General features: G+C 38.1%; 1 protein-coding gene across 1 annotated transcript in view; it reads left to right on the plus strand.

The window, feature by feature from the left end:
• The window catches only part of LOC103276806 (probable phospholipid-transporting ATPase IM), a 147,607-nt gene that overhangs the window by 88,371 nt on the left and 31,474 nt on the right, over positions 1–27,762 (plus strand). The window contains exons 3-5 of the mRNA XM_021707095.1: positions 13,566–13,679; positions 16,379–16,477; positions 21,736–21,797. Of these exons, the coding sequence (XP_021562770.1) occupies positions 13,566–13,679; positions 16,379–16,477; positions 21,736–21,797 (275 nt within the window). The remainder of the gene's footprint in view (positions 1–13,565; positions 13,680–16,378; positions 16,478–21,735; positions 21,798–27,762) is intronic.

Raw genomic sequence — 27,762 nt, forward strand, 5'->3', positions numbered from 1 at the left:
GAGACTCTTGTAGACCAAATACCACAAAAATGCCATTGTCCTAAGCAAGATATTTTTGAGGTTAGAAGCACTAACAGGCTGAACTTCTTTACAATGTTTTGAAGAGAAAGCATTGTTCAGACTTTTCTAGGTGAGAAAATAAGCTAAAGGAATAATTGATTTTTTCCTTCTGTCTTGCATTCTGATATAAGAAAATTAATGAGCTGTATGCAGTGCTAAATAATGTGAAAAACATATTTATGCTGGTGCCTATCTTTCTTTGGCAAAAGTACTTCTGTAGGTGATGTGTTAAAAATTATTGGATTGTGCTGCGAATTACAAACAATTATATTAGCTCATGTTATTTTCTTATAAATGGAATTGCTTTCCCCCATGTATTATTTTGTTTTTTTTTTCCTGACTGCATTTATCAGCCATGTATTGAGTAATTATTAAGTGTTTGTCACTTTGTTAAGTGCTCTAGACACTTAAAAAAGTATAAGATAAGGGCACAGTTCTTCGGGATCTTGGGAATTCTGAGATTATTTCATGTGCATAAATGAAATAACAGTATAAGACATTATAAAATTAAGTATGAAAATGAGTGGTGTTAGACTTATAATTAACATTTCATTATATCTGGGTAAGGAAGACAATTTTCTATTAATAGGAAGAGATACATGTATTTCTTAAAGTTGTTCGTATTGGTAGCAAATGTCTTTTCAAAAATATGAAAGAATGGTAAGTTACCACATTGCCTTATCTAGTGTAAAAATGGTCTGACTTGGTTTGGAAACCTACCAATTTGTACTACATTTTGAATCCCTGTCTGGATTAAGGGAACCATTTGGCTACTCACAAAGAAAAGGCCAGTCACCTCTATGCTGACCTAAATTGGCTAAAGACAATGATGAACTTATTCAAAAGTACTTCCGGGGTATACTGGAATCAAAAGCTTTAAGTATAAAAGGCAGTTAAATTTTTGTTTAATTCAAATGTGAATTGTATCTATATGCTTACTAAAAATCAGTATTTAAGATTTTTGATGTTAGGAATAGTTCTGAATTTATGTTTTATCAACAAATAGTTTTAAATAAATTTCTGAAACCATTCAGAGTCTATATGCTACTGTCTGTGCAAATGATGCCTGTATATTTTGGCTATGTACTTTTTTAAAAAGAAGAATTCCTTCTGACCCTTATCCTTTCTCCTCAGACTGCCATGTTCCTTCTTGCTTCCACATACCTGTGGAATTTCCTCCATAGTTATTTTGTTTTCCAACTAAATGCTTGATCTGATTTTCTTTTTTGTTTTGCCAGAGCTTAAATTAAAAATGAATTGAAAAATATCTGATTTTTCAATGCTTCCCCCCCCCATTCCATGTATTTTTCCTAAAGGATTAAAGAAGTCCAGAAACATATCTTCAGCTGAGACAAAAGGACATATTATCTTTCTAGCCTAAGTCTTGGATTAGGCATTTCAGTGTTTCACCTGTGATGTTGATTCAACTTCATGATTTACTAAGGAACTCTAATACCTCTCAAGGTTCATCATCTGTGCACAAATGGGACTGTTCTGAATTTTTACTAATTTAGCTTAATTATATAGGCTTTTAAAGCATTGTGTGCAACCTTCCTATATCACAGCAATTTGTGCCTATCAAAACTTTTAGAGGCTATTTAATATTTTGCTTCTTGAAGTATGGACCTCAGACCATATACCATATACCAAGCATCCCTGGTTTCACCTGGAGCTTGTTGAAATGCACTCTCAGGCCTTACCACAAAACAACAGATGTATGAGTGCATTTTGACAAAACCCTCACATAATTTATGTATATATCTGAGTTTCAGAAGCACTGGACTGCTCCTCTTCTCCTTTTAGTTGGTAGTGTCCTGAAGATTTTGGCAAAAGCAAAGACATAAGGAAAAAAAAAATTATTAAGCAGAGTGCTAAGTACTTTACACGTATTATCTCATTTAATCTTCTATACTCTGTGTGGTCAGTATTGTCACGCAAATTTACATGAGTGGGGGGGCTTAGGTTTGGGGAGAATAAGAGAAAGATTACTTGATAGAATAGGGAGTCCCCTTTCAGATTCAGGACTCCAAGCCCTCACTTTGTTCTGTTGATGATCTCCTGGGACAATTGGCACTCACTCAAGTACTATTTAACTGGATTCTTATTTTATTGTGCTGAGTCCGACTTAGATTTTTTTGGGAAAAATATCTTTAAGAAGAGCTTAAAGCTTTCCTGAAACCAAGTTTGCAAGGAGGCTCTTACTTAATCTGCGCATCTTAAGTTTAAGGTTTGAAGTGATTTGACTTGTTATATATGCTCCTTTCTTTATGGCTTGTCTGTCTTCTCTCCTTCCCTCCTTCCTAGTGGGGGTTTTTCTTTAGTTCTGGAATCAGAAAATTTTCTAGAAACCCAGGGGATACTGTGGGCCATGGCTTTGGCTCGGCCTGTGCAAATACTTTTAGCCTTTCTTGGTTTCTCTTTCCTTTCTGAGGTTATAGGCAAATCATTTTACAGTATTCCACCTCTATTGTGGGAAGAGACTATATAAAATGGGCTTGATACCTTGTTAAAAATATAAACATTTAACCATTTTGGAAAAAACCAGTTTCTAAAAATTAGCTCACGCCACAAATCTCTAGTTTTTGCCTCTTCCACTCCTTCAAATCCCTTGTCTCATTTATAGCAGGGGTTCCCAACTCACGGGCCATGGACCAGTATTGGTCTGTTAAGTACCAGGCCACACAGGAGGAGGTGAGCGGCGAGTGAGCCAGTGAAACTTCATCTGTATTTACAGCTGCTCACCATTGCTCACATTACTGTCTAAGCTCCATCAGCTGTCAGATGAACAGAGGAAATGCAACTGATTTGCAGCTGAGCTGCTTCTCACAGGAGTAATTCTAAGTACCAGGCTCCAGGGTAAGGGTGGGATTTATTTCTGTGATAGTTAATGATCCACCAGAGCATCACTAGGGAAGGCCAACTAGGAATAACAGTGAATAAATGAAGCTGCTTTGAAACAGAACAGACCAGATCCTTTCCCCTATTTCCTGAATGAGTGAATGAGCAAACAAAAGAACAAATGAATGAATGAATGAGGGGTGGCATTAGATTAGGAAAGGGTTGGCAGTAGCGGGGCACTGCATGTAACATCAATAAGGGATGAAAGGGAGGCCCAAATTTTACCTGTACGATGACCACTTATCTACCTAATCCTGAATTGTACCCTACATCTTTTAAATTAAAAAAAAAAAACTGAAAAAAAAGCATTAGATTCTTGTAGGAACGTGAACCCTACTGTGAACTGCACATGCAAGGGATCTAGGTTGTGTGTTCCTTATGAGCATCTAATGCCTGATGATCTGAGGTGGAGCTGACGCTGTGATCACTGGGGAGCAGCTTCAAATACAGGTTAACATTAGCAGTGAGGTTTGACTGCCCTTCCTCCCCACCTCCTGCCGTGAAAAAGTGTCTTCCATGAAACTGGTCCCTGGTGCCAAAAAGGTTGGGACTGCTGATTTATAGCACCCCTGTCCACCCTCTCAGTGGGAGGGACGTAGAGCACAGTCGTCTCTTCCCCTGAAATACCTCCTGATTTTGTTCGTCCAAACCCACCAACTTTTCTGACTTCTTCCTTCTGAAAACTATCTACTTGCATACATGAATCAGGAGGAAGAATATGGAAGAGGAATGCACTGGGGAGAGGAATATGAAGCAAAAGGAATGAGATGGCAGAGAAGGTTTGAGAACTACGGCCAGAAATCCCGTATTCATTCATTCGTTTGTTCATTTGTTCTTTTGTTTGCTCATTCACTCATTCAGGAAATAGGGGAAAGGATCTGGTCTGCTCTGTTTCAAAGCACCTTCGTATATTCACTGTTCTTCCTAGCTGGCCTTCCCTAGTGATGCTCTGGTGGGTCATTAACTATCACAGAAATAAATCCCACCCTTACCCTGGAGCCTGGTACTTAGAACTGCTCCTGTGAGAAGCAGCTCAGCTGCAAATCAGTTCAGTGACTTAGAGCATCTATCCTGGTGAGTTTTGATTGGCGACTCACTGTGTGTTTCCTCTGTTCATGCTGCGGCAGCTCTCGCCCTGCTCAGCACTCACACGGGCTTTTAATTGAATCTCTGTGTCAACTCCCACAGAAGACAACTGCCTATTTTTACGTATGTTATTAGGAAGCTCCACTGGCAGCCTCCAAAAGCAAATTTAGGGTAGTCTTTATTTAACTCAGGCCATCTCAAGCATAACCTCCAAATATGGGGAAAACTTATTAAACCCTTTGTGCATGATATGGACACTTTATATTATGATTATTTTCTTCATGTTTTAACAGCAGAAGATGCTTTTAAACTCTTTTTCTCCTGCGCACCCCCACTTGCCCCATGAAGAGAATTTTCCTTTCCTAGTTCCCAGCCAGTCCACTATTCTCTCCCTCTCAACACCTTACCTCCCAAACAAGAGCCTTTCGACAAACAAAGAACATGAAGCCAGGTGTTGTGAGTTTGTCATAATATACATTTATTTCCCAATCCTAGCTACAAAGGGCTTGGAGACCAGGAAAGGCTAGGACTGGTGCAGGAGAATATCTCCATGAGTGGGGCAGAGTCCCAGTTCCTCCAGCATCCTGCCATGGTGGGGCCTCAGAGCTGCACGCACTTTCCATCTGATCCCCAGGGCTTTAGGAAAAAATTGCATAGCTACCCCTGAGGTGATGTTATTTGTGTAGAACTCTAGTGTAAGAGGTAGAGTCCTAGGACGGTTTAGAGTATTCAGAGGGTATTATTATAACCACTTGGCCCTTTGGGAAATGCTTTATGGGTGCCTGGACTTTTCCATTGTGCCTCTGTTATTTTCGTAAACACTGAGGTCTTGCCTGAAATTTGGCTTAGTTCCCAGACTGCACAGCAATGTGAACATGGTTTATTAGACCTAATAAACAAAGCAGCTCTTCTGCACTATGCTGTCCAAAGATTCCCTTGTAGTTCGAGAAAGGGGCCTGAGCTGGCTAGCCCCTGTAACAACTCGAAGAAATGCCCAGTCTGCTCACTGAAGTCCTTTAAAGCTCAGACTGAGATAGACCAGTGGACCAAAGCTGAGGACCTACTCCTCAGCAGATGCTGAATCTAAAAGGGGGAGTCATAGCTGAGCTCTGGCAAAGCAGAAATAGAAGGCAACACATCATTAGGGAAGCCCCATGAAAATCCCACTGAAATACAGTCTTTGTATGTTGTCCTTTTGTAACCTTCCTCTTATCTCTGGCAAAAGCATATACTAGGTCTTTCTGTATGATCTTAAGAGTCTTTTTCAGATGTCACAAAAGAAGAGCTAACATTTTGTTTGGAACTATCTGAAATGTTGTATGCAACTAAACACCCTGGAGAAAAAAAATAGTGTGATTAAATTAATCTCAGAGGGAAATTTAATTTGTTCCCCTGGTGATTGTCCAAAATTAGTTCTTTGTAGATAAATTACTATTCACAGGCTATTTATTAGCTCTAGAACAGTCTTTCAGACACTGGAACATAAAATTAAAGCCTGAGGGTGGAAAAGAGAATAAAGTTTGTAACACTGTCAGGCAAATTGACTTTGCAGGGAGACAGAGGCCTGGAAGCTTTCTGGGTCACTGTCTCTGAGGTCTAGAAGGGAAATGAGCTCCCTAGATAAGCCCAGCAGTGCTCTCCCTAGATTGAAAGGACTGGAAATGACTGTTTAGCTGATTGAATTAATGTGAGTTTAGAGAGGTTCTGTGCCTTCACCAGAGTGGAGGATGTCCTATGAAGGTAAGTGAGTCCATTAATCAAAGGCAGTCTAGAGACTCATAGTTTCTTACTCATTTCCTGGGAAACACATACCCTTTGGAAGAACAATGCTGAGCATTGCTTTTATAGACAACCGTCGAAATTGGTCTAAACCTCAGTTTCCTCATCCATAAAATGTGACTGAAATAGTAACGGCTCATTGGATTTTTTTTGAGGACTACTAAAGATGATATATGTATAGAGCTCAGCATGGTGCTTGGCATTTGTAGGAGACAATACCTGTTAGCTGGTGTCATTGTATGACGCAGAGAAGCCATTATATAGAAAGTCACAATTCTCCATTTTTTGCCCAAGTTTTGGTGACATGTGGTTCTTACTCATTTCCTTTGACCATAATGATGTTTTGGCCACAGTCTTCAAAGTTTTTGAACATGCTTCCAAGTTATAAAAAGAAATTAAATCTGTATGTGTGTATATATACATATGTACAAAGACTATCTTTACTACAGATATATGTACATACATATATACAAGTGTACACATGTCATCTGCTATAGATAATATATGTATCGTATGATATATTGTCTTTACTATAGATATGTATATACATTTGTTATCTATAGTACATTAAACATTAGTCATTTAACTTTTAATTTTTTAGTTAAAATACACATTTTTTCCCCCTGATAGCCCAAAGGATTCTTTTGGGAACCTCTGGGGGACCAGCACCCTTGGGGACACATACCCTTCCTCCTCTCATCAGATAGGGTAATCTTGATGTTGCATTAGCCTAGAAAGTCAAGCAAGAAGGATTCGTAAGGGAATCTTGGCAGACAAGGTGATCCTGCTATATTGTTCACTGTTTTCCATAGCATTGATGGTTTTTAAAAAATTGTGTCATCATTTTACAAGTTTGTTGTCTGCTTGTTTCTGCCTCTCTCCCCACAGCTAAAATGCAGACTTGGTCTATGGGGGTAGGGACTTGGTTTATTCACATCTGTAGTCCTGGACCAGTAATGTGCCTGACACATACAACGCCCTCAACAAACATTAGTTGAACGAATGGATGAATGTTGGGGAAAATGTGCCCTCTGCCTTTTCCCTCCCCATAAATGTTTTCTGTTCACAGCCAGGAGCCCAGGCTCAGGTGAATGTCAAGATGGTGATGGTCGTGGTGATGATGAAGATTGTAGCCAGCACTTATTGACAACACTCTGTAAAGCTTCTTCTGTGGTTGATCCTTCCTCAGCAGTGTTCAAAGGAGAGTTCTCACCTCTCCTTTCCTCTCAACCCTGAAAATTGTGGACTCTAGGCAACATTCGACGGATACTGAAGAACTACCAAGAGTTCTGCCTGTTATCAGTGAGGCACCAGATGTCTAATCTCCCGCCCCCCTTGCGCCATACATGCATTCTTCTGGGATCCTTGCATAAACACGTATGTTTCACATATATTTCCTGAGTGGTGCAAATGCCTTTTGGCCACTTCCTCTTTTATGCACTTGGTCTGTGGTATTTATTTTATACTTTAGAGATATTCTCTCCTGTAATAGTCAGGATTATTTCTCTGGAATCTAGATTGTAACATATCAGTATTATATCTGTCTCCTCTTGTGGCAAGAAAAGCTAAGCATTTTCCCTCTCAAGCTCCCGAAAGTTACTTTTTTGTAGTTGTAATGACATAAACATGCCTCATCAAATGTGGGAAGATTTTTTGATAGTGTTGAAACTGTGGTACTCATTGCAAAGCTCCTGGGGCTTGGCCTGTGGGATTCATAGACTTAGGCAATGTCCCTGGACAATTCGGGTTTGGACTTTCGGGATGCATTCTTTAAGGCACTCTTAGAGATACAAACTATTATAACCAAATGCAAACTGATCTTGCTTATATTATTAACACTCTTATCTGGTTTTTGGGAGTAACAGAAAAACCAACTCAAATTGACTTACACAATAAATGAAATGATCAGATCATATAACTGGAAGGTCTAGAGTCAGGGCTAGCCTCAGGAGAGGCTTGGTCTAGTTTCTTTCTCTGCATTTCTCAGCCCCACATCTTCAGTGTAGAGTTTGTTCTTTGAAGCCTCCCCTCTCATGGCCCCAAGATGCTGTGAGTGACCCCTAGGGCTACTTGCTTCCAGGTTGGAATGTAATAGGAAAGAAAAGCCTACATTTCCAGCAAATTCCAGAAATGACACAATCATGTGCTAACCTCTGAACTCAGATTTTTTTTTTTTAGTTAGGAGGATGGGCCATGTAGTTGGCTTAAATTAATCTGGGCTTGAAGTTATAGATGGGAGTTGAGCTCATCCAGACCACAGGCTAAGAAATTTGGAGCACTGCTTGCTGAGGGGGAGAGAGAACAGTCTTTTACACTTGACATTAACAGGACTGGATTTAAGGCATGGAGCTTGGCTTTTGATATAGATATTTTTTTGTAGCAGATGTCTCACATTCTCAAAATATTAGGTTAGTTTCCATCTCTGGTTGTGGTAGCCATTAGTGATATCCTTTAATGTTTCTAGCTTTCTGAGTTTTCGACACATAGTGGCCCTTGGCCAATGAGTTTGTGAGCATTTGGGTTGAAGCATTACATATGGGTGTGAGACTCTTCAGGGCTTTTTTTTCCTTCTGGTACTTCACCTGGAAGCATTTGAGGTGATGGCTGGTCCATCATGAGAAATTGATGAGCAGACTCAAGTTGGGCAAGTAGCACAAGCAATAAATAAACTCTTATTGTGTTAAGCCATGAGGATTTTGAAGCTGTTTGTTACTAGCCAGTTTATCCCGCCTAGTACATTGCATTTATTGATCCACTTGGATTATTTGGGGGTAGCTCAAATTATATTTGTATAATTCTTTCAATTTAGCAAAAATGCTTTACATTGATGATCTCATCTCTATGACAGTTCTATATATTCGAGAAATGTTATTAGCTTCATTTTGCCAGTAGAAAAATGGAGGCAAATTCCCCAAATGTTCTGTTTGCAAATTTAGCAGTGTTCAATATTTTTTATTTGCTTGGTTTTCTTAAGCAATGTGCTTACATTGTGTGTATAAGAATCTCATTATAAAAAATAATGTTACCTATTTTATTAGTATTTTATTTGTTGCATCTCTGAAGGGTTTGTTATTATTATTTTTTGAGTTGGCATCTCACTCTGTCGCCCAGACTGGAGTGCAATGGGCGCTCCCGGCCACCGCAGCCTCGACCTGCTGGGCTCCAGTGATCCTTCTGCCTCAGCCTTCCAAGTAGCCAGAATTACAGGCATGTGCTACCACGCCCGGCTGATTTTGTGATTTATTGTAGAGATGAGGTCTCGCCAAGTTGCCCAGGCGGGTCTCGAACCCGTGGGCTCAGGCAATCCACTCACCTCAGCCTCCCAAAGGGCGGGATTATGGCTGAGCCACCGAGCCCAGCTGGGTTTGTTATTTTAACTTTATTCTCCCCTTCTCCCCACCAAGAAGTCGATGTTGGAAATATATAGGACTGTGGTCTCTACTGCTTCTGTTGGAAGCTGAAGTAAGGGAATAGCTATCTATACTATTTGTCTGCATGGAGCTTTGTCAGGGGTCAAGATAATCTCTTCAGAGGGGAATTGAAATGGACTCTAAGGAAGCTACAATCACACATCAGACTGAGGAGTTTGACCAGAGAGGAAGAGGTATATACTGCACTTCCTTTGGTAAGTGGCAGCAAGCTTGAAATGAATACTGGAGGAGAGAGCAAGAGCTGAAGACTCTGAAGGCAGAAGAGACGCCTGCTTTGTAGTGAATTGGGGCAGCACAGTGGGTGGACTTTGCAGAGTATCCAGATTCAACTTCCTGCTCTTCCACCACTTATAAGCCACTTGTGTAAATTATATTGTCTCTCTGAACTTTGGATTTCCCTTCTACAGAATGGATGTAATGTTACCTATTTCATAATCTTTTCATAACGACGTTGTGGGGATAAAATGAGGTATAAAATATGAAGCTTTTAGTATACATAGTAAGCGCTTGATAAGTGTCGATTATTATTATTATTTATTGTCATTCCTTTTGCCATCACCCTGGTTCAAGCTGTCTATTATCTCTCACCTGAACTAATTTAAAGACCTTCTCATTGCTCTTTCACATCTATCCTTGTGTCATCTCCAATTTGTTCTCTATCTAGCTAGGGTGATCTTTTAAAATAAAAATCTCTGGTGTGGCCATGTGCTCTTTGAGCTACAGCTGTCGCCATGCTTCCTGGTTTTGGCCTCCTCCCCCACCTTGGGGATGTGAATCTTCTCTCTCCCTTCTCTTTCTCTCTCTAATTTACTTTTAAATAAACTTTTTCTTTCTTTAAAAAAATAAAATAAAATAAAATAATAAAATAAAAATCTCATCATGTTTGCTTCTTTGCTTAAAACCTTTCAGCAATTCCCCTTGACTTATCAAATTTAGTCTTTACTGTAATGACAAAAATCCTTATCTGTATTCCAGGGAACTTCTCTCTCTCGTCCATTTGTGCTGTCCCCGATTGTCCAGCCTCATAGTCCAGTCCTTCTTCTGGATTCCCACGTGTGTCATCATCTCTCCACCTCGGGGCTCCCCTGTTAAAATATTTTAGAGAAGTGATGCTTTGTCCTCATCCTAACCCCCGTACTCACTCTGCTACTTGGGAGACGCATTTACCGGATGGGTCAATCTTGGAGGAGTAATGGGTCTCAGTTCAACTTTGCCTTTCTCCCTCTTGGAAGGGGTTCCTTAAGTTCCTCCAGGGGCAGGCTGTTTTCCACCATGTGGGAGGCCTGCCCTGGTCTGGCATCACCTGTGACTGTGTGCTTAATTAAGCCTTCCTCATCAATTAACCAGCCCACCTGGCTAACAAACTAGAACCATGGCTTCTATCAGCACCAGAGATGCTGTATGGATTCTTCATTCCTTCTTCCTCTTCTTGCTCTGCCTTTTCTTCTGTACTGAGATATTTCTAGTAGTCCATGGTGGAAAAGTACAGAGAGGATAGTGGTGAAGATCTTCTGTGCCATATTATGGAATGAGTTGTACTAAAATTTGAAAGTAATCCCCTAGGCAGAATCAATGAAATGACTAAATGTTAATGTGCCTGATTTAAGGTTTCACCAATACAGTATTCATATTCTTGGACAGAGCAGTAGAAATGAAAACATTTTACTTTGGTTGAAAAACAAAGGTGGATGTGTCCAGGGATTCTCCAGGAGGGGGAGCCCTTGCTCCTTGTTCCCAGGCAAAGCAGTGAGGGTTTGTATAATCTGTGACTAAGTTATAACAGCCAGTAGAAGAAAACACAATCATAGCTATATGTCAAACTTAGAAAATAGTAGAAAATCGTCATAGTTTCTGTTTGGCATTATCACTTTATACCACAAAATTGGTGCTTCACCTACATGGAATTCAATTTTGTAAGAGAGTTTATAATTCCTGCCATGGTTTTTGACTGTTACAGATTTGGTATCTGTCCTTTTAGCAAGATGCCAGCTTAACCTCTATTTTAGTTTTAACTTAGAAGGAAAATATAATGCAGAACTAGGAATTGGGATCTTTTAACTGTTTTTTCTCCTTAGCTTTAATCTTCCTTATTATTTTTCTCCAAGCGTTATTTTATTTTACTTTTAATTTTTAGAAAGCATGTGATTGACAGTACACTCAACCTTCCTTCCTTCCTTTGAGTAGTTAACCCAAATCCAACATAGTCATCATCAGCTTACAGTACAGTTTTCAGCACATTACTGTGCTTTGACTAGGCTGGAAACTCTTCTCTTGACACCTCTTGTTACTCTCCCGCAACTTGCAGCACAGAACTGGACACCTTGACTTCTGATAAATGTTAAAAAGTCATTTAACAGATGACTGCGTTTTTTTTTGAAACAGGTAACAGTGATTACTAGACGTGATTACTAGTAGGTTCACTTAAAACAAGACATATTAAACTAATCTTATCTTAAAAATATTATTCTGGGCATGTTGATTCTGAATTTCATCAAGATCTGCCACCCAAACTTTCTTTCTTTCTTTTTTTTTAAGAATGTGACTGTTTTTTGTATGTTTACTTTGTACTCTGAGACTTTGCCAAAGTCCTTTATTCAGTGCAAGGAGGTTTTTGACAAATTCCAATTTTCTTATATTATTTTTGTGGATAAGATAGAGTTAAGCCTCAGAGAGTATAGTTAAATGGATTTACAAATAGTTAAATAAAATATATTTAAGGGGCCAGGTGCAGTAGCTCATGCCTATATTCTCCGCACTTTGGGAGGCTGAGGTGGAAGGATCACTTGAGCCTGGGAGTTTGAGACCAGCCTAGGCAACATAGCAAGACGTTCTTTAAAAAAAAGAAAAAAAAATTAGCCGGGTGCGGTGGTGTGCAGGTCTAGGCTGTGGTGAGTCATGATTGTGCCATTGCACTCTAACCTGGGCGACAGAGTGAGACCAGAGACTAAAACAAAACAAAACAAAACATACTTAATGCGTTTCACATAATATCTTAAAAAATGTGTTAGCATGAATTTGTAGAGAGGTCTCTAGTAGTTTGCCACATCTTTATTGTTTTAATTAAATTGTTTTTGGTCCTTAGCCCTGTCCTCTTTAATGTATTTGTCCCCAGCTTTGGAAGAATATATACAAGGCATGTGTTTGAAATTTTCTGATGACACAAAGCTAGGAGAAATATTTAATACTTTAGATGGCAAACTCGAGATTTAAAAAAATTGGTTTTTTAATCAAGTTGGTATAATTGGAATATATGAAAGATCTTATATATTAATTATTTAAAAATCAACTGCAAATCAGTAAAGGAAATCTGATTTCATAGTGATTTATGTAGAAATGATATAGGGATTTTAGCTGATCAAAAATTAATATGAGGACATGGTGAGAGATAATTGCCAAATGCTAATGAATCTTTGTCATGCCAATACAATAGTTCAGGACACAGAACATCAGAATCCCTACTGTGCATGAACTGGTTGAGCCAGTTCTGTAATAGTGTTTGGTTCCAGGCATCATGTTTTAAGAGAGATGCAGAAAAGTAGGGGTGAACACAGAAGAGGCTGACCAGGGAGAAATGTCTACAAAATAAATCATGGCGAATGACTGAGAGGTTTGGGAAGGTCTAGAAGAGAGGAGAGGAAATTTAGGGGAGTCTTATGAGTGGTCCTCAAATATTCAACGGTTATCAATGTGGAAAGACTTTAGACTCAGTCTAGGTGACCCCAGGGTTGGAACTTGGCATATGGAAGTTAAAGGGAAGCAGGTTTGAGTTTCTCATAATAAGGAACTTTCCAGTAATTCCTATTCTGAAATGAGGACAGGCTGTCTTGTGAGGCAGTCAGTTTCCCATCACAAGACACCTTCTAAGATAGATAGGAATCCCTTGTCAGAGGTATGTAAAGGGATCATGCTTTGGGAAGGTAGACCAGGTGATCTCTGAAGTTTATTCCAGCTCCATGGGCCCCAGCATGAACTCAGTGCCCGCATACAGTAGGTACTCAAGCAATATCTGCCAAATGAATGAATGCATAAGAGTCCAAAATCTCAGATGTGGACATTTGTACTTGATACAGTTTTGTTTTTGTAGTTATGGGTGATTTAATGTCATGGACCAGTAATTTCACCTAATATAAGAAGCTTGTCATCTTGGGAAAAAATGAAGGCCTTGGGCCATCTAGAGCTTAAATTTCCTAGATAACTGGTTTGTCTTTCCTCCTCTGGCACAACTCATGCTCAGCCTTGTAAGTTTTGGAGTTATTTCTGATAAGGAGGAATGCTTTGCCCTAAACTAACGCAATTCTATTTCTTTTTCAGGACAATCGTATCCACACATCGAAGTACAACATTCTCACCTTCTTGCCAATTAATTTATTTGAACAGTTCCAAAGAGTGGCAAATGCCTATTTCCTTTTCCTTCTGATTTTACAGGTAGTGTTTAGTTGTATTTCTTCATTATCTTTTTGCTAAAACTATTAATATAATTTGAAAAAGTACGTTAACTTACTTAGCTAAATGTTCACGATGAGGTGAAACCATCTTTATCAGATTTTTAATGTTATTGTTGCTATTTCTCTTCACAAAAGTGGGAGGGCTAGGAAAGGGTAAAAACTAGTACATTCATCATTTTAAACACTGAGGTCATTTTAAAATGCAGCCTTGCACTTTATTTGAACCAAACCAGAGCCTAATAATTACTGTTCATAACCTCCCTCCTTTCTTTATCTCTCTCTTATGTCGACAGTGTGGGGATTGCCAGAGTTGAGACAGAGTTTTAGCTGACTAAGACTGAGTAGGTTATGGAGCTTAATTTGGCAAGTTTTATTTTCATTGAGGAACAATGACACATTTTCTGTATATCTAAAATAAATTGTGATGCTATATGTTGTTTCACTGTAGGGTGACTATTTTTACAGTTTTGAGTGGTTAATTGGTAGTTAATAACCTTTTTTTTTTCTCATTCTGACTAAAATTTGTGTTTAAAATTTAGAAAGAAAAAAGGCATAAATCAAGGAAGACACATATAAACTATACATGCATTTAAACTATTCATGTTAGCCAGTTATTTACCTAGCATTTATTTTAGGGTAGTTTATCCAGACCAAATTTGGTAGGTTCAGAATGTGCTGGGAGGTAAGAAGATGGATTAGATTAATCACTTTGAGTACTGTTTTTTTCTCTAATTGAATATCCATTTGTATTAAGAATCTTTTAGTTGTAAGTGGTAGAACTCTAAATTAGTTTAAATACAAGATGAATATATTCACGGTTATAGCTTATTTCAAATATGACTGGATTAATGGGCACAACAATTTCATCAGGATGTGGCTTCTCTTTCTCTGTTTTCTAACATCTGGGCCTCATTCTTAGGTTGGCCCTCTCTACCTGGTGGACCTGACAACTGCTTAGATTCAATTCAACTGTAGAGAGAGGGAGAGGAAGAGGGATAAGGAAAGGGGAGAGAGAGAGAGAGAGGGAAGGAGGGAGGGAGGGAGAGAGAGAGAGAGAGAGGGAAGGAGGGAGGGAGGGGGAGAGAGAGAGAGAGAGGAAGAGAGAGAGAGAGAGAGAGAGAGAGAGAATACGAATATGAATTAATTACTTTTTCTTGCTTCAGCAACATTTTTGGGATTAGCTCTGATTTGAGCTATATCAGCTATATCATCATTCCTAAACCTAGCAGAGTGGCTCAAGAATTTGACATAGTAATTGGAATATGCTCACCAAAACTACATGGACTGAAAGTAGAGGGGATATCATAGTTCACTAAAAATTAGGAGTACATTTGAGAAGAATTGGTTGCTGATAAGGAAAAACAAAAACAAAAATGAGTGAACACCTTACTATTTATCAAAGAAAGTATAGAATCCGAGATTTCTTTCTCTCTCCTACCCCCACCATAACATTGCTTTTAGTTTTTTCAAGTAACCCTCACACTCTTTCAGAATTTTGAATTCATTTCTCTAATGACTTTTTAATTTATGACCAAAGGCTCTTAGTCATATAATTTTATATCTGGGAGAGAAATTCGGACTGATTTAGTCCAACCTCCTTTTTCTTATTGTTGAAGAAATTAGACCCAGTAAGTTTAGGTGATGCATAAAGCTTTGATCATAAGTTACTGATGAGCTAGGACCAGAATCCAGCTTCTCTACCACCCAGCTCAGTGTTTCTGCTGCTACATCAGATGCTTTGGAGCTAAAATTAAAAAATCATATGTGAAAGTTATTATATAAAATTGATTTAGGTTAGAGTTGTTTTGGTAGGATCTGATCTTCATCCACTGGCTGTTTCCACCCCACCCTTCCCTGCCTGAAGCAGCTCCAAAATAAATCTTATTTGAAAACCATGTATCTAAAGGAATCATGTCCACTGTCACTGTGTCTCTATCAGGCGGGTGGCTTTGGCGGTGTGGGAACAAGGGAATATAGACTTTGGAGTCAAAGAGACCTAGGTTAAATTTTAGCCGTGTGTATTCTTGGAGTTTAGCTTTTTGACCTCCCAGATACTTCATTTATAAAATGGGAATATGATACCCAGGTCTATAGCATTTCTTGCCTCTTGGTCACCGTTCATAATGTAGCATTCTGGTTGTGTACTGGGAGTGCTATTTACATGGAATATAAACCCTGTGTGATTGTGCAAAATAATTCCAATACAGAACCTAGCACAATGACATTTTCTGAGGTTCAAATGTTATACTAAATGGAAAGTACCTGGAGTGGAGTCTGGTGCAAAGTAGATTCTCAAATCTCTCTTTGGGAACTGGTGAAAAGAGAAGTTGGTGAAATTGTCAAAAGGTGAGACTAGAAGCTAAGAAAGACAGGTGTCATCTAACATACTGGGAAGGGTCATTATCTGTGAAAGATTTTAAGAAGCTTACTTCTCAGATTGCTATAAAAACTTCATTTTTTGGTCATGTAGTTTGAAAACCAGTTCAATGATACTTCAGTTCTATGTGTCTTATAACCAAATGTAAACACTTAAATTACTGAAAGCCATTCTACATTTGTACAAATAATTGAATATAACCCCATTAATTTTTGCCAAGTCTTATAAAATTAAGTGACAAAATTTGGGAGATATAGTTCCTGACTTTAAAAGCTCTAAACTATTTCAAATGTTTATTTCAGCTAATTCCAGAAATCTCCTCCTTGACCTGGTTTACCACCATTGTGCCTTTGGTCCTGGTGATAACCATGACAGCAGTCAAAGATGCCACAGATGATTATGTGAGTATTTGCACTTGAGCATTCTTGCAGTTTCAATTTCTTTTCCTTTTCCTTTTTTTTTTTTTGAGTTGAAGTCTCACTCTGTCGTCCAGGCTGGAGTGCAGTGGCACGCTCACGGCCACCCCAGTGTTGACCTGCTGGGCTCTGGCGGTCCTTCTGCCTCAGCCTTCCAAGTAACTGGTACTATAGATGCATGCTACCATGCCCAGCTAATTTTTGATTGATTGTAGAGATGAGGTCTCACTAAGTTGCCCGGGATGGTCTTGAACCCTTGGGTTCAGGCAATCTACTCGCCTCGGCCTCCCAAAGTGCTGGGATAACAGGTTGAGCCACCAAGCCTGGCCAAAGTCTCAATTTCAGCTGTGGCTTCTCAGAATAGAAAATAGAGATCCATTTGAAATTTTAAATGAAATTCTTTTGGTCAATATCATATAAAATTTTTTTTTGTCTGTTTGATTAATACAGGTATCACAGAACCAAGGTCTGTTTAAAAGCAAGAGGCCTTCAATAAGTAGATTCTCTCCTCATTTCATAGCTGAGGGAAGCCCATAAAGACCTAGCAATTTGTTAATGATCATACAATCAATTTGTGGAAGAGCAGAATTAAAACACAACCTGCATTCACCTAGTGTTATTTAACTTTATCATACGTCTTTGCCTATGTTTTGGGAATTGGTAAATATTAGATACTCTCACATATTCTGCTTATTATGCCAGGAGTTACAGAATCAAATACAGTTGACCCTTGAGCCATGTGGGGGTTAGAGACACCAACAGCCTGCACAGTCAAAAATCCATGTATAACTTTGACTCCCCCAAAACGTAACTGCTAGTAGTCACATTTGACCAGAAGCCTTATTAATAACATCAACCATTGATTAACACATATTTTGTAAGTATTACATGCTGTATTTTAAAAATTAAGTGAGCTAGAAAAAAGAAAATATTATTAAGAAAATTCTAAGGAGAATAGATTTTTTTTTTTCAGTTGGAGTCTCATTCCATTGCCCAGGCTGGAGTGCAGTGGCATGCTCACAGCCACCCCAGTGTTGACCTGCTGGACACAGATGATCCTTCTGCTTCAGCCTTCCAAGTAACTGGAACTACAGGAGTGTGCTACCATGCCCGGCTATTTTTTATTTTATTGTAGAGACGAGGTCTCACCAGGTTGCCCAGGCTGGTTTTGAACCCGAGGGCTCAGGCAATCCACTTGTCTCGACCTCTCAAAGTGCTGGGATTACAGGCCCGAACCCAGCCTCAGTGTAATTTTGATTGAAAAAAAAAAATCTGCTTATAAATAGATCCATGCAGTTCAAACCTGTGTTATTCAATGGTCAACTGTAGCTTCAAAAGTCAGGAAACTAATCTAAGTAAATGAGGAGTTTTTAAGTCTTTATAACCCAGAGGAGTCATTCCCATGACAAGATTTAAAATATAGTCTTGGGAAAATCAAGCATTCTAAATCTAGATAAATTATATTTCCATTCTGGGTTACTGCATGTGACCAACCTCAATAAGTATCTATACTCCAATGACTTACATGTTTATATTCCTAGCCCAGGCTTCTCCTCAAAGCTCATACTTGTATTTTCTATTGTCCAATTTTAACTTATATGTGTTTTTAAAATGGATTTCTTGTAGATAGCATATATAATTGGGTAATAATTTTTAATACACTCTGAAAATCTCTGCCTTTTAATTGGAGTATTTAACCTCTTTATGTTTAATGTGATTATCATTAGGATTAGATTTAAACTGATCATCTTGCTATTGCTTTCAATATGTTCCAGTGGTTCTCTGTTCTATTTTTCTGGCTACTTTTAGATTATTTTTTTTGTGATTCCATTTTATCTTTATTATTGACTTAATTGACTTTTTTTCATGATTGTTCTAGTGTTTAACTTATTATAGTCTATCTGGGGCAATCTGGATTCAGAGCACTGGCACTTATTCACCACATCCCTCTGTGCTAAGACCTATGGAGGATGCAAAAATGAAAAAGACAAAGAAACTGAAGTTTTAAAAAGCTTGCAGTCCAATAGGAAGAGATGAGACATGTACAGGAGTAACAATAATATGAGATAAAAATATTATAAATTTTATGGGTAATATAATAAAAGTTATAAAAGTCATAATACAAAAAACCCAAAGTGCCTTGGTTCTTTGAGGGAGGAAGATGCCCTTCAGTTGGTAGGTTGGTAGTGGAGGTGGGATATGTGAAAGAGAATTAGGGAAGTCTTCATGGAGAAAGTGGGAATCCAGCCTTGCTAAGAGTTGTTGAGTATGGGAAAGAGAGATGAGAAGATTTATACTTAACAGTTTGGTTTATGTGATGTTTTCCTCATAGTCGTCTTACAAATATGTTTTGATAAATCAACAACTTGATGTGATTTTACAATTGTACACATACACATATACATAATGTATTTGTTTTCATATGCCATATTTCTGTAAGATACATGGGCTATAACTCTCTTCATTTTTAACAAAGTACCTAACCTATTTCATGGTACATGTTATGACGGCAACCTTTGAGGCTAAATTTTTAATAAACACATGGGATCCATCCACACTGATGAATAACATCACATTAAAGTGGTAAGCTTGTGATGTCCCTGGAATCTACCAAATCCTGTGAGGTTGTCATTATTTGAGATACTTTGGGAACTCTTCTTATATAATTGTCTTCATGGTCAGTATACAAGGTAGAGGAAAAAGCCAGTCTCATGACTTCCCAGCTTTGGAAACAAATGCCATTTCTCAGCCTAATCAAGAACCTTATTAATCAGACATGCATTCTAGAGTGTTTTCGTTTTTTGTTTTTGTGAGGAAGAGTCTCACTCTGTTGCCCAGGCTGGAATGTGGTAGCACGCTCTCGGCCACTGCAGCCTCAACCTGCTCGGCTCAGGCAATCCTTCTGCCTCTGTCTTACAAGTAGCTGTAACTACAGGCACTCGCCTAGAGTGTTTTTACATATTTTTTAAAATGTAAGATATCTCTTCGTGTCTTTTCAAAGGATATAGAGCTCCATTCTCAAAGGATAGAGGATATTCCAAATAATGTGCTATGAACTCCAAAGGTAATTCTAAGAGAGGAAATTTCAACAAGGATTTCAGCAGTGACATTTTGGAGCAAATGTGTGGCTTTTTCATGTTATCTGATCTTTCAGGGAAATAGTACTTGTTTAGATGCATGAGTTCACATATATTGGTGTTAAAGGTCTTGTTCATTATAGTCACACTTCATAGAAGAGTAAAATGGTAGAGTAGAAAACATGGGCTTTGGAGAAAGACACCTTACTCTACCATGTACTAGTAGCGTGATCTGAAGCAAACCACTTCTCTGAATCTTTCTTTTTTTGTATAATGTGACCAATAATATCAGCACTGTTGGGAAGACAGAATGAGATGATACGAGAAAAGCATAGAACCTCGCTCACAGTGGGTGTACAATGAATGCTAGTCCTTTGCTCCTTTCTTGCCTGGTGGCAGTTCCCCTCTAAGACTTAATATTTCTGGAATAGAAATTGTTGGTAAGAGTCAGCCTGGGCATAAGCCTGCTATTTCTAATCCTGCTCCAATACCAAGACCCATTGGTAAAGCCTGAGGAGATATGGGAGAGGCCCCATCTTGAGGCCCAGAAGGGGAATGAGTTGATTAGTCTTTTTCTCTGATGTCCAGCTAGCCAATTTAGAGAACTATTTTCAGGTTATATACAGCTAGAACTAAACCCAAAGTCTCCTTTTGATGCTACTGCACTTAATGTTTGAATGTGCTTTCATTTTTGTGTTGATATGTGTCAGTTCAGTAATTGGATATTTTCATCAGTCAGGAAACAGATTTTGCACTGAAATGGGAAGGATTCAAGAACTGAATAATGAAGGAACCATTTACAGAGGGTGTGGGCAAGGAAAAGCACCGGTTGTAGCAACATGCAGCAATACTACTAGGCCTGAAAAGGCAAAGGAGAGAAGCAATGACCAGACCTGGAGACAGAGTTGACCAGACCAGACCTGGAGACAGAGTTGAGGTCTGTTTGCAGGGCTATCTGTAGGGAAGCTACCATTGTCAACCCAGCTAGAAGAAAGCCAGGGAATAATTTCCTTCATTTCACTCTCTTCTGGTCCTCTGATCTTCTACCTGTTGGCTAAACCCAACCAGAAGTCAGAGGGCAAGGAATATAGAGGCTAGGTTTTCATGGCACAGGGCGGAGTCGAGAGGAATAGGGTGTAGATATGGAGGAGCAAACACAGAATATTCAGCAACCCTACCAAATCATACACTCAGATAAAATGATAGTGCTGTTCTATTGTTCTAGAACGAAGTTTGAATGTCATTGGGTGGGCTGACTTAATTTACTTCTCTACCAATATTATAAATCATTTTCATGTTAACAAATACAACTTGCTTTGTTTTCTTATTTTTTACTGGTAATAGTCATTAACTTATTCAACTTTGTTTCTATCATAGTCTATTACTATTGGCATTATTGTTTGTACTATTGTTTCTATATTACCCTTGTCTCTATATTGCCCTTGCCTCTGTTTTAGCACATTACTATCTGATCTTGACAGTTCATGTGGAAAGACTTACCTGAATGGTTGCTAATTTATGAGTCTATTAGAGAGTTCATAATATTTGGTTTCTTGCAAGCAATGTAAGATTTACATTACTGGAGTATACAATAGGAAATACAATCACTTGGGCATAAAACAAATCTACACCAAATGTGGTTCAGTATTGCATTCTGAGTTTCATTTTAAATGCTCAGTATTTCATAAGATTACTGTTAACAATTAGAATTTCTGGAGACTAAAAATTCGTGTTGTTACAAGTAATTTCTTGACTTCAAAGAAAGCTATAAAACAATGAATGGTGTTCTAATAAAGTATTGAGCACATATGTGAGAAAAATGGAAGCCTCCATTCCTTGTTGAAGACATCAAAATTAATATATGTTTTTCTCTGGGACTATGCGGTAGAGTAAAGAGCATTTTGTCTTCTGAGAAACAATAAACATGTGTAGGGATTGGAAGAGCATGTGGCTAGACTTATTTCATTGGTGATATCCAGAATGAGGTTTAGTGAGAAGGGCCTTGATTTAGATTTAGAACGTGCAGAGCTGTGTTCAAGGTAAGCCTAAACAGTATCATCTTAGATTAATGACAATATTATCCAGACAGATGAGTTTAAAGGTTCTTATTTGGGCTAATAAAAATATGAGTTAATATGTTTTCACACAAACACTTTGATTTTTCAGTTTCGCCATAAGAGTGATAATCAAGTGAATAATCGGCAGTCTGAAGTGCTCATCAACAGCAAGTAAGAAATGCATTGTTTGGGTTATTAAAATTTCTGGTACCTAAAAAGAGGGATTGACAATTGGTGGCTTGAAGTAATCTTTTTCTATAACTAAAATGTTGACTAATTATTAACAGTATAATGAATGCCTGTCGTTTTTCTTTATTGCCTTGTTTTGGAAAAAGGCACTTAATGTACAATGAAGGAAAATGATTTTAATCTAAAATCATAGTTGTAGAGACAGAACCTTGGAATATGTGATCCTGGTGTGACATAGACAAGCCATAAAGATACCTGGAACCTTGTGGCTCATTTCCAGGTTAGCAGGTTTTGAATTGTTGCCCCCATAGTGTGATGTTAAAAACATGTATTTTTCACTCAGAAAGACTTAAGTATGAGTTTCATCCTACCCTGAATAAGTCTGCAGTCTCGGACAAGTATTATTTAATCTCTGTGAGCATCAGATTCCTCATCTGTAAAATAATAGGGTCTCTCCCATGGACAGAGTTGCTGAGGAAGTGAAATGAACTGGCTCAGCATCTGGTGTGTTGTTTGCTTCTTTTTTTTTCCTTTAATTTAATTTAACTTATTTTTCATTTTAAAGATGTGGGGTACAATTCAGGGTTAGGTACCTAAGTGGTCATCGTGCAGGTTTGTTAGCTTCTTTACATAGCTTTATTATTCCTTTAAGAGGTGATGACTGTGCGTTAATGTGATGTGTTGCCTTGAGCAGTACTGTTGCATATCTTGGCTTTTTCAGGTCTTGAAGTTCTGACTGGGTGTTAGATCTGACATTACTATAATATGACAAATTCCCCAAGGTACATGTGATAATCAATCTCATTACTCATTTTATCTCAATAAAGTGTGTTGCAAACAAATAGCTGTGCAATGAGTTTGAATTAATAGTCCTAGAATATCTTTTAGTGTCTCTCGAATTACCAGTTGAATTTTGTGATGATACTTGGATAATGGTAGACATTGGGGCTTCTATTGGAGGTCGTGGAATTAATCCAGTAACTTAGATATTCAGAAATTCCATGACTATATCTCCCACATATGGTGACTATCATTATTATTATTAGAAGTTGTGTTTGTGTTACTTTATTGTGGTTACATTTAGCTTTTTGTGAATTCCTTATGAGATAGCATCTCTTTGTAACTCAATATTGCATGATGTCTTAAAAAGTATTGTTGTCAATGTTGCAAAGTTGAAGGGACAAGCATATATCATTGATAATGGGGTATTATTTAGGATTCAGTGAAATATCTGGCAAAAATTTTCATTTGAGAGACTACCCACAATTGTGAGCTCCTCTAGGGCATGAGTCTTGTGTTCCTTGAGTCTGCTACAGTGTGTTGAATTTTCAAATTGATGTATAACAAGTATCTTGCTGAGAGGACAATCCACCAGAGGAGCTTGTTCTGTGACATTTTGCTAAATCCCATCACTAGCCAATCCCAGTGCCTGGGAGAGTAGTTTCTGCAGAATGTGCTGAGGCTATGGAGACTAACTGTTTACTTTTTGGATCTTGAACTGTTGGGGAATAAAATAAGTTCAGATCTAAGATAGCACAGGGAGCTTCAAGTTCTTTTGGCTGGTAGTTGTAGAGGATGCTATTAGGGTTCTTCCCAGGTCTCTATTGTCTTCCTGTGTTCACCCGCAAGCACATGTGTGTGTTACTTTTAAGAGGTTGCACCTACCGCTTCTTCAGAGTATTGCCCTTGGGATGTTGGAACCAATGACCAGTTCTTGCAGCAGTATAGAAGCACAGCTCCCCTGCCACAGGTTGGACAAACTATGAGGTGTAATTTACATTCCTGAGCGCCCTTTGAGTTCAGGCTGAGAACAGAACTTGCCTGCAATCAGGCTCTTGCTTGACTTCTTTCCTTTTCCTTTGTTACTCCTCATCTACCTTACCAGTTTCTTCCGGAAGTACATTCTTATGAATCACTTGCTCGTGAACCCTCATTTCAGGATCTGATTCTAGGGAAGCAGATGTAAGTCAACAGTTAACACATAATGAAGTCCACAGCTGTTTTGGTTCTATCTTTGGCATCTGTGGGTCAGGATTCAGGTATCAAATAAAAAGGCTAGAGGGGACCAGGTGCCCTGGGAGTCCAGGTGTTGCTGAGAGGTGGGTGTCACCTTGGGTTGGGTACTGCCACGTGCTTGTGTCTTTCTTTGTGTCGTTCTGGCAAAAAGTCTTGAGCTTAGGGTCTTCATGCTAGGACAGGAGCCATTGGCTTGTCCTGGAAAGAGGCAAGGTAGAGCCAGCTTTGGGGAGAAAATCCCTGAGAGGAAGGTGGTGAAATGAAAGTACCAGTCAGGACCTGGTAAGTGATCACTGTGTTAGTTTGGGCAATCATTTTTCCTCTGGGCTTCTGGTGTTCCTTCTCTTGTGCTCAGAAGCAAGGAAGGTAGGTGGCTATGTTCAGATTCAACACATTTATTGAGCAAGGAAGGTAGGTGACAATGTTCAGATTCAATATGTATTTATTGAGCAACAACCATTATGGGCCCCAGTGCTCTCCTGTTTAATGCTCATAAAATCCCAAGGTGTGGATAATAGTGCTCCCATTTTTAAACAGAGCTCCCATCAAGCCCCAGAAAAGGATGACTAGTCCAGTATTCCAAGGCAAATAAGAGCCTACGTTAGAGTTTTTCTGCCCACTCATGATGCAATGTGTAAGTGTGGACTTTGTGGCCTGATTATGTCTTCCTTAGTCATTTTGTGTTTGAAGGGCTTTGTATACAATGTATATAAATAGAAACATCATTATATAATATATATGTAGTTTACTATATGTAATATACATATGTGAATACACATATAGCCACACTCTCAGTGCTTGGAGCATTTTTAGCATCATGTAAGCTGTAATGCTGAACCTTGTAAACCCAAGCCACAAGATAATTATGGAAGTGAAATACTTTCCTTCTAACCTTCCTTTTCAGTTTCATGTTTTGTTTTCTTACTCCATTCCTTTCATATTAGGACAAATCTACATCTGAAAATTGTTGTAATATGTGAAAATGCTGGGAAAAAGGGCGTTATATTAGCCTTTGGTAAAATCTTTTGATGTTTTTGTTGTAAAATTAAATAGGGGTGGCAAGATTCCGTATTGTAGAAATTAACATGACTGCTATGTAGGAAGTATTCATTCTCATCACTAGGTTACTAAATATTGTTTGCTGACTAAATCTGTGAATGCCAATAGATACTCAAATGTTTCTAAAAGAAGACTTTTCCTCAAGTTGTGCTAACAATCTTTGGTGGCCATGGAAGCAACTGGGCAGGTGAGAGGCAAGTGAGAGGGACCCTGCAGAGTCACATAATCCCATGCTCTTCAACCTGGGTGTTATATTAGAATCACTTGGGATAGTTAAAAAAATGCCAATGTCCTATCCATATCTCAGAGCAATTAGATGAGGGTCTTGGAGGTGACATCTTGGGGTTTTTAAGGTTTCCAACATAAGTCAAATATGCAGACAGGGTTAAGAACCTCTAATGGAAGCCATCGCTTTACCCAGGTCTATCACTCTATGTTTATATCATTATAATTTTAAAAAACACTCAAGAAAAGGAATTCTGTTTATTCTAAAATGGTAAGCATAGTTTTTCACATAATACATATCCTTATAAAGGACAATGCTGTAATGCAATTTACATTTTTTTGTAGTAGGGTTCACATTTTTAGTCAAACACTTGGCCAATTAATAATTACTTTGCTATGCTTTTATTTCCCTCAGAAATTCAAATTTTAATTTTTAAACTTTTCATCTTTTATTTATTTCCCCATTACATGTGTTTTCCTTGGTGCCGAATCATTTGCAGACCTTCACATATTCATGCAATTTTCAATTTTTGTTGTCCTATTCCATCAACATTTCTAGTCATAAATTTCAGACATGGAAAGGAATGTGGAATTTTCTGCCACTCAGTTATGTAGCCACTAGCCATATATGGTTCCTGTGTACTTGAAATGTGCTGGTCAAGATTGAGATGTGCTGTAAGTAAAAAGTACTTGCAAGATTTCAGAGACTTAGTACCAAAAAAGAATGTAAGCTACCTCATTAATAATTTGTTTTATATTGATTCCATTTTGAAATTATAACTTTTAAATACATTGAATTAAATAAAATATATTATTAAAACTCAGTTTATATTAAAATTATTTTTTGAATGTAGTACTAGTAAATTTAAAATTTCATATTTTTGAATGTAATACTAGGAAATTTACAAAAGAACATATTGTGACTGACAGGCTATTTCTGTTGGACAACACAACTGTGTATCATAGCTTCAGTTACAGGTGAGATAACTGATCAGAGAAGATGAACTCTGTGCTAAAAGCCTGACTCCTGATATTCAGCTTAGGATTCTCTGCTTACTCTTCCAGGCTGCCAGGATCCATGATTTGTGTTGCTATTAACAAAGAGTCTATATCACTTTTTCTTAATGTGTTTACTTTCCTAACATCTTCTGAATGTAACGTTTTGCATTAGAGATAGGATATTCCAGTGCAATTACCCTTTAATCTGGATGTTTCCCTGACACTTCTAGATTTCAGATTACACTTGACTATCAACTTTTTGTGTAACACATTCTACCTTATGCTTTCCTGAGCATTGGTAAACTTTGCTTAAATCTCCCAAGCTCTCACAGACCTGTTCTCTTCAATTTTATTCATTCATTTTTCTTTTGGAAATTGCACATATTATGGGGGAGAGGTAGGATATATATTTTTAACTACTGCAGAATATTGTCTCTGCACTATTCAAGTCTGGTATTCCTAGATGCTACATAGTTATTCACATAAATATACTATCTCAATGAGAACAACTTTTCTTTTTGTTTAATTGCGTTTCCAGTTTGATTAAGTGATGACACCCACTTGATATTAGGATTTAAAATTTCTTCTCAATTTCTCTTTAGTATATATACTTTTTCCATTGTAAAAGCAGCTTAGATTCACTAAGAGAAGTTTGGAAAAAAAAGTATAAGGAAGAAAATAACATTCATTTCTCACTATTCAAAAGTAATTATTGGTTTTTTCTTTTTTTTTTTGAGTTAGAGTCTCACTCTGTCACCCAGACTGGAGTGCAGTGGCATGCTTCTGGCCACTGCAGCCTCGACCTGCTGGGCTCTGGCCATCCTTCCACCTCGGCCTTCCAAGTAGCTGGAACTACAGGCACGCGCTACCACGCCTGGCTAATTTTTTGATTTATTGTAGAGATGAGATCTCACCAAGTTGCCCAGGCGGGTCTCGAACCTGCAGGCTCAGGCAAATCACTGCAGGCACAGGCAATTCCCAAAGCACTGGGATTACAGGCTGAGCCACCGAGCCTGGCCAAAAGTAATTATTGTTACTATTTTCTTGTATTTCCTTTCTTTTTTTCATGCTGAGAATGTCTTACAATCATGAATGTATATTTTTATCCTTTTGCTTTTACTTCACATCATATCATTACCATTTCCCATGTCTTTATACACATAATTTTTTTTTTACTCCTTACAATAGACCTGAAATACCTTTACTATACACATAATTTTTTAGGGCTGCATAACATTTCATTGAATTAATGTCTCACAAGTCACATAACCATTTACGTATTGTTTATTGTTTTAATATATTTTCAATTTTAAAATATAATTTCTTGATCTTCCTAAATTGATAGGGTCACTCTTTTCTACAAGACTGGGTTTTTGTGACTTATTTATAAACTCACCTAGGATGGTGATATTAATCCATTATTTTCTAATTATGTAATTAGAACTTGAAGCATTATTACTCAGGCTGATGACAACAATCTTCATCAGCGTGTCCAGGATTAATGTGTGAGCAGGATCAGGTTGGGTATCTTGCCTGAATCCTGGGAAGTTTCAGTTCCAATAAATATGGGGTTTCCTTGGTGGGTGACTGTCAGAACACCACCATCAAGATCCAAGTTTATCTTTTCTTAGTCATAGCACAGGTGACG

This window comes from Carlito syrichta, unplaced genomic scaffold, assembly GCF_000164805.1.
Source record: "Carlito syrichta isolate Samal-C Ts95f unplaced genomic scaffold, Tarsius_syrichta-2.0.1 Scaffold316382, whole genome shotgun sequence".
NCBI lineage: Eukaryota > Metazoa > Chordata > Mammalia > Primates > Tarsiidae > Carlito > Carlito syrichta.